General features: G+C 50.6%; 1 protein-coding gene across 1 annotated transcript in view; it reads left to right on the top strand.

Annotated features, from left to right (window-relative positions):
• The first annotated feature begins 1,243 nt into the window (after nucleotides 1–1,243).
• Nucleotides 1,244–5,987, top strand: part of C1RL (complement C1r subcomponent like) — a 10,128-nt gene continuing 5,384 nt past the window's right edge. Inside the window, exons 1-3 of the mRNA XM_017891761.1 lie at nucleotides 1,244–1,405; nucleotides 1,988–2,216; nucleotides 5,120–5,376. Coding sequence (XP_017747250.1) covers nucleotides 1,335–1,405; nucleotides 1,988–2,216; nucleotides 5,120–5,376 — 557 coding nt within the window. The 5' untranslated portion in view covers nucleotides 1,244–1,334. The remainder of the gene's footprint in view (nucleotides 1,406–1,987; nucleotides 2,217–5,119; nucleotides 5,377–5,987) is intronic.

Here is a 5,987-nt window from a genome sequence, read left to right as displayed (position 1 = left end):
AAGAAAGTCTTCTCAGATGGGCTAGCTGGGTTTTCCAGTTCCTGCCCCTCTTAGCAAACAAGGAAATAATGCTCTGAAGGGAGACGAGAGGTAGACTCCCCAGTCCTGATCTGAGTCTTGGCTGGTTTCTTCCTAATACACGGGTCTTGGGATTGGTACCATCGTTCACTCTTTGGCTGCATCTCTGGCTCCCAAGGTGCTCCAGGTGATCCTAAGAGTTCTATGAGAGAGCAGGTTTCAGTGATCTCACGGGAGGAAAGAAGTCGCAGTCAGAGGGGCCCACTCCTCAAAAGATGGGCATGGAAGATCATCCCCAGGTGTGTTTGGGTTGGGATGCGGCAGACAGGTAGGCTTGATCTCAAGGCTGTACCTGAGAAATTATGTCTGTCCTGGCCATCACTCTCTTATCATCGCCTTGTAGCCATGGACTGTGGCTCTCCTAAATCTCTCTAGCCTAGAAAAACCAAAGATGCAAAGCATATCCTGTTTAGGTCTGTAACTTGCTGCCATATTACTATATGCAAAATGGAGGAAGCAATAGATTCTTCTCTGAGAGGTGTGTGTGTGTGTGTCTGCACGTGCATGTGTGTGTGTGTACAACGTAAGGCCTTCCACACACCTGCCTTCTCTGAGGACAGGACCACCCACCTCCACAAGGGCCTTCTGGCCTCCTACCAAATTGTGGATGAGTGTCCTTCCTCGGGGAGCGGTGAGAGCAGCCATGAGCTCTAGCGTCTGCCTAAAGAAGCTTGAGTGATGGCTTGAGTGATGACTGGGACTAGGGACTGAGGGACACCTGGGCTCGACCCCAGCCCTGACCATGCTCGACAAGCAGCCTCCAGAGGTTGTGGGTAGGATTCAAAAGGCCACCTAAGCGCATGTCCCCCACCCCTGCTTGGTGAGGAGGGAAAGGAAGAGAAAGCTCAAGTTCAAGGATCACAAACTTCAATTCCACAAGAGGGAGGCTCCCCAGGTCTGTCGGTGAATGGAGAGGTCCGGGAGGAAGAGACATGGCTGAGTGAACCATAACTCACAAGGAGTCATCCTACACACATGGCAAAAATCAATGTTAAATAGTACAAAAGGGTCGAGTCAGTGTCCTGTCACCCTGACCTCTGAGGGCCAGCGAGGTTTTTGGACGTTTTTCCCCTAAGCTGCGGCGGGCCCGCTGTTCCTGAGTCCGACGGCAGGTGGCGCTCCGCCCGGAGAATTGGAGAAGGGGAACTGTGGAGTTGCTCAACCCTTCCAGGAACTTCCTCCTCCCCCACTGGCCTTCACCTTTTGTTCCCTAGCCTGGGCCAGTTCTCTCGCAGGTCCCAGATGTCCAGTTCCAGATGCCTGGACCCAGAGTGTGGGGGAAATATCTCTGCAGAAGCCCTCACTCCACAGGCTGTCCAGGCGCAATGTGAGTGTGGCCCCGGCAGAAGAGGAGGGAAGAGGACGGGAGGGAAAGGGAAGGGAGGGTGTGTGGCCGCAAACCCTCCCCCCACCCCCCAACACACACACATATACACACACACCACCAGCAGCAGCAGCAGCAGCACAGCAGATATTCCATGGGAAAACTGAAATTTGCCTGTGGCCTGTAGCACCTTCCCTGGGGGTGGTCGGTGGGTATTTGCGGCAGACCCTCACTCGCCCCACCATTGCTCCCTCGGATCCCAGGGTGGGGTGGGATCTGCTGAAGCAGAAAGCACCCCCCTCCTTTGGATGAGACTCTCCTGGGAGATGAGCAAAGGTGATGTCTTAGGAGGAGGGAAAACCCGCAATCCTAGAGCTCAGGCTGCACGGGAGGCTGTAGGGATGGGGTGAGGAAGGGGAGGAAGGGAGGAGACGAGAAGTGCCCAGGCCTCAAGGGTGAGGCCACCGCTTCTGACCCGCCCTTGCCAGGCCTCTCAGTCCTAGCGCGGCTCCCCCGCTCCTCCCACACCCACAGGCTTCCGGCCACAGCTGCGCGGCCCCACCTTGCCCTCCCCCCTACTCACAGGTGGTGGCTGCTCCTCTGGGGAGTCCTCCAGGCTTGCCCCACCCGGGGCTCCGTCCTCTTGGCCCAAGAGCTACCCCAGCAGCTGACATCCCCCGGGTACCCAGAGCCGTATCGCAAAGGCCAAGAGAGCAGCACGGACATCAAGGCTCCAGAGGGCTTTGCTGTGAGGCTCATCTTCCAGGACTTCGACCTGGAGCCGTCCCAGGACTGTGCAGGGGACTCTGTCACAGTGAGCTGGGGATGGGGGGGTCCCGCCAGAACTGTGGCCAGGGAGACTCCCGGGGTTGTGGGAAGTGGCGGTGCCCTGAATCACCCATCTGGAGGAGGGATGAATTTTCCATGTAGGGACAGTCGGGCTTGGCTTACCGGGCAGCAGTGATGGACCCCAGGACACAACCTCCCAGCAGCGCCTCCAGGGCTGCCATCTGGGCCCCAGCGAGCAAAGAGGGCAGCAAGCAGGCCCTGCATTTGGAAGACTTATGAAGGGACGCACAAATCTTGCAAATCTATAGAGCCAGGGGCAGGCACGCACACATTGGTTGTTAAAAATATATCATCATGTATTTGTTGAGTGCCTGCTCTATCAGGTGAGGAAGCTGGTCACAAATAATAACAAAAGATTAAGTCACCGTTCGCACTTACCTTAGAAGAGCTGTCACAAAACTTCTAACGCCAAAGCCTTATTCAGAATAAAGACATTTTAGGAACAGTGCTTGATGGAGTGATGCAGGCCTGTAGTCCCAGCAGTACGCTCAGGAGACTGAGGCTGGAGGATCAGAGGGCTGGAGCCCAGGAGTTCAAGGCCAGCCTAAGCAATATAGCAAGACCCCATCTCAAAAATAAATAAATAATAAATAAAAATAAAAAGAGCACATTATCTTTTGATTTAAATTTTATTTATATCAAAATGACACACATATAAACTTTTGAACTTTATTTTTTAATTTTAAAATTTTTAATTATTGTAGATACATAATAGTTGTAACACTTTTTTTTTTTTTTTTTTTATTTAAATTTTTCTAAAAAGTTCATTCCTGTAGTCCCAGCACTTTGGGAGGCTGAGGCGAAAGGATCACTTGAGCCCAGGAATTTGAGACCAGCCTGGGCAACATAGCAAGACCCCATCTCTACAAAAAAATTTAAAAATTAGCCAAGTGTGGTGGCACGCACCTGTGGTCCCAGCTACAAAGGATGCTGAAGTGAGAGGGTCACTTGTGCCTGGGAGGTAGAGGCTACAGTGAGCTCTGATCATGACACTGTACTCCAGCCTTGGTGACAGAGTGAGACCCTGTCTCAAAAAAAAAAAAGTTTTTTTAAAAAGCTTAATGCATAACAACAGTCTCCAAGCTGTTCGTCCCCACCCCGAGAGCTGCTCCTCGGGAGCAATCATCTTCCATTTCATGTAGCTGTTTCATCTGCTCTTTAACTTCATATGTATAAATAACATGCTTATTTATCTTTCATTTTTACGTATTTTCTACTTGTCAGTGTCCTCAGCCACTGCTCCTCAGGAGCAGAACTGTGCCTTTGTCATATCTGTGTCCCCAGCACCTAGCACAGTGTACTACACATAGTACACAGTCAGTGCATGTGTTAAAGAAATAAGTGAAAGTGAATAAAATGCAAGCTTATGTGTGTGCAGGACACACAACAGAATGAATTTTGAAGGAGCAGGTATTGAGTAACCATCCTCACCGCTGCTCTTAGTGTGGACTCTGGAACATGCCATAGAACATGCTGGAAGAGGCCACATAGACCATTACATAGGAGAGGAAACTGAGATCTTGGGTGCTTCAGAAACCTCATTTTGCACATGGAGTTAGTAGCAAAGTCTAGAATTTAAGAATTTAAGGGTGTTAGGACTCAGTCCTGTGTCCACTCTACTTTCCCAGTTAGAATCCTAAGCAATTGTATTTAGCTAACAATTCAGGGAAAAGGGCAAAAGGAAAACTGGAGGGTTTTACAACCAAGTAGAGCAGTTGAGCACCATTTCCTATATCAAATTGCTTCTTCCCCAAAAGGCAGGCCTCTTAAATGCCAGGAGTTACATTTGTTGATATTCTAAGCAAAAGACCAGTACTGGGATTTGTCTGAGCAAGGTATTTGGGGCGATTGGGAAATTTTCTTCATCGCAACTTTTACCCAGTTACTCTGATCATAATGACATGGTCTGGATGAAGTCTTGAATGAATTTGGGACTTGTGGAGAATGAGGGAATGGAGAGCTAGCAAAAACCTGGGATATATGGATCAGTATGAAAACCAGAAATAAAATGAGCCAAGCAGTGAGCTGTGTACCTGGAACAGAGATGAAGCAGGAAGCATGGCCCAGGAACTCCCTCCAAGCCGCCCTTTCCTTGAGTTGAGGAACCCACAGGAAGGGATTTGAGCAGAGGTGAAACAGTCAAAGGGCATTGAAACAGAGACAACCTGCCAGGTGAAGCAACACCATCCAGTGCACCTGGACTGTGGACACCTGTGTCCTTAGGCTTTCATACATTGCGAGAGCTTCGTTTACAAAGTGCATGGGGTAAGAGGAGGGGCACCCCAAAAGAAGGAAAGCAGGAAAAGGCAGGGACCCCAGAGGCTCAGTCTCTGCAGAGGGTCTTACTGCTTCACAGATGTTGGCCAGAGAAAGTTACTCAGAGAAGTGGAAGGTGATGGGATGGGGCTTGGGGATGGAGGAGAAGCTGGATGGGAGGGGCTTATGCCCGTGTTTATTTGAGTCAAAGCTGTGGTGCTATAGGTACCACGTTGAGCACCAGGAACTCAGTGGTGAAAAAGACAGAACTAGTCCTTGACTTCTTAGAATTTATAATCCAGCGACTCTTATGGGAATCCTGGGGTTCCCAAGGAACTTCTTAAAAGAAGGAAAATATAATGGGTTGTATGAAATAATTATGGTAGGTTAGAGAAACATTAGAGTATGCGGTCATGTCTGGAAGAAACTCAGGAGTCAATAATGGAACCAGAAGCTAGTTGAGGAAGCCTCTGTGAGGTGCCTTCTGAGCCCCAGAGGGGCACGGCCTGTCTAGATGGGGCTGGAGTCACACCGAGGATGTGCCCCTGTGATGCCAGCAGCACAGGTTCACCCCACACCTATCTGCAGGCTCACTCCTCCTCCTGCTTTCAGATCTCAGCCAGCGGGTCGGATCCAAGCCAGTTCTGTGGTCAGCAAGACTCCCCTCTGGGCAGGCCCCCTGGTCAGAGGGCGTTTGTATCCTCAGGGAGGAGTTTGCGGCTGACCTTCCGCACACAGCCTTCCTCGGAGAACAAGACTGTCCACCTCCACAAGGGCTTCCTGGCCCTCTACCAAACCGTGGGTGAGTGTCCCTCCTGGGGCTGCAGGGAGGGAGCCTCTGTCCCCAGCCATGACCCTGGTATCTTCAAGCCTTAAGTGGAAGCTCGAGTGACAGCTGAGGTGACTCAGGGACACCTGGGCTGGACGCCAGCCCTGCCCCTGCTGCAAGCAACCCTATGAAGAGACAGCCATTGCTCAGCCCCGGTGCTTGTTTCCACATAGATTTATAGGCCCAGTGTTTGCAGACCATCTCATTTTTAAAGAGATGCCAAAAATCCAGATTTTTAAGTAAAATTATAAATTTTCAAATGATGACTCAGATTGGTTTTGAAAGATAAATACTGGCTGGAGGCAGTGGTTCATGCCTGTAATCCCAGCACTTTGGAAGGCCAAGGCTGGAAGACTGTTTGAGGCCAGTAGTTGGAGACCAGCCTGGGCAACATAGTGAGACCCCGTTTCCACAAAAAAATTAAAAATTAGCCAGGCGTGGTGGTGCACACCTGTAATACCAGCTACTCAGGGACCAACAGGGAGGATTGCTTGAGCCAGGGAGTTTGAGGCTGCAGTCAGCCATAATCATGCCACTGCACTCCAGCCTGGGAGACATAGTGAGACAAGAAGAAAGAGAGAGAGAAATAAAGGAAGGGAGGGAGGAAGGGAGAGAGGGAGGAAGAGAGGGAGTGAGGGAGGGAGGGAGGGA

The sequence above is a fragment of the Rhinopithecus bieti genome, unplaced genomic scaffold (genome assembly GCF_001698545.2).
Source record: "Rhinopithecus bieti isolate Rb0 unplaced genomic scaffold, ASM169854v2 scaffold_21022, whole genome shotgun sequence".
NCBI lineage: Eukaryota > Metazoa > Chordata > Mammalia > Primates > Cercopithecidae > Rhinopithecus > Rhinopithecus bieti.
The sequence above is the reverse complement of the archived record's forward strand: the minus strand, read 5'-3'. Positions and strand labels throughout refer to the sequence as shown.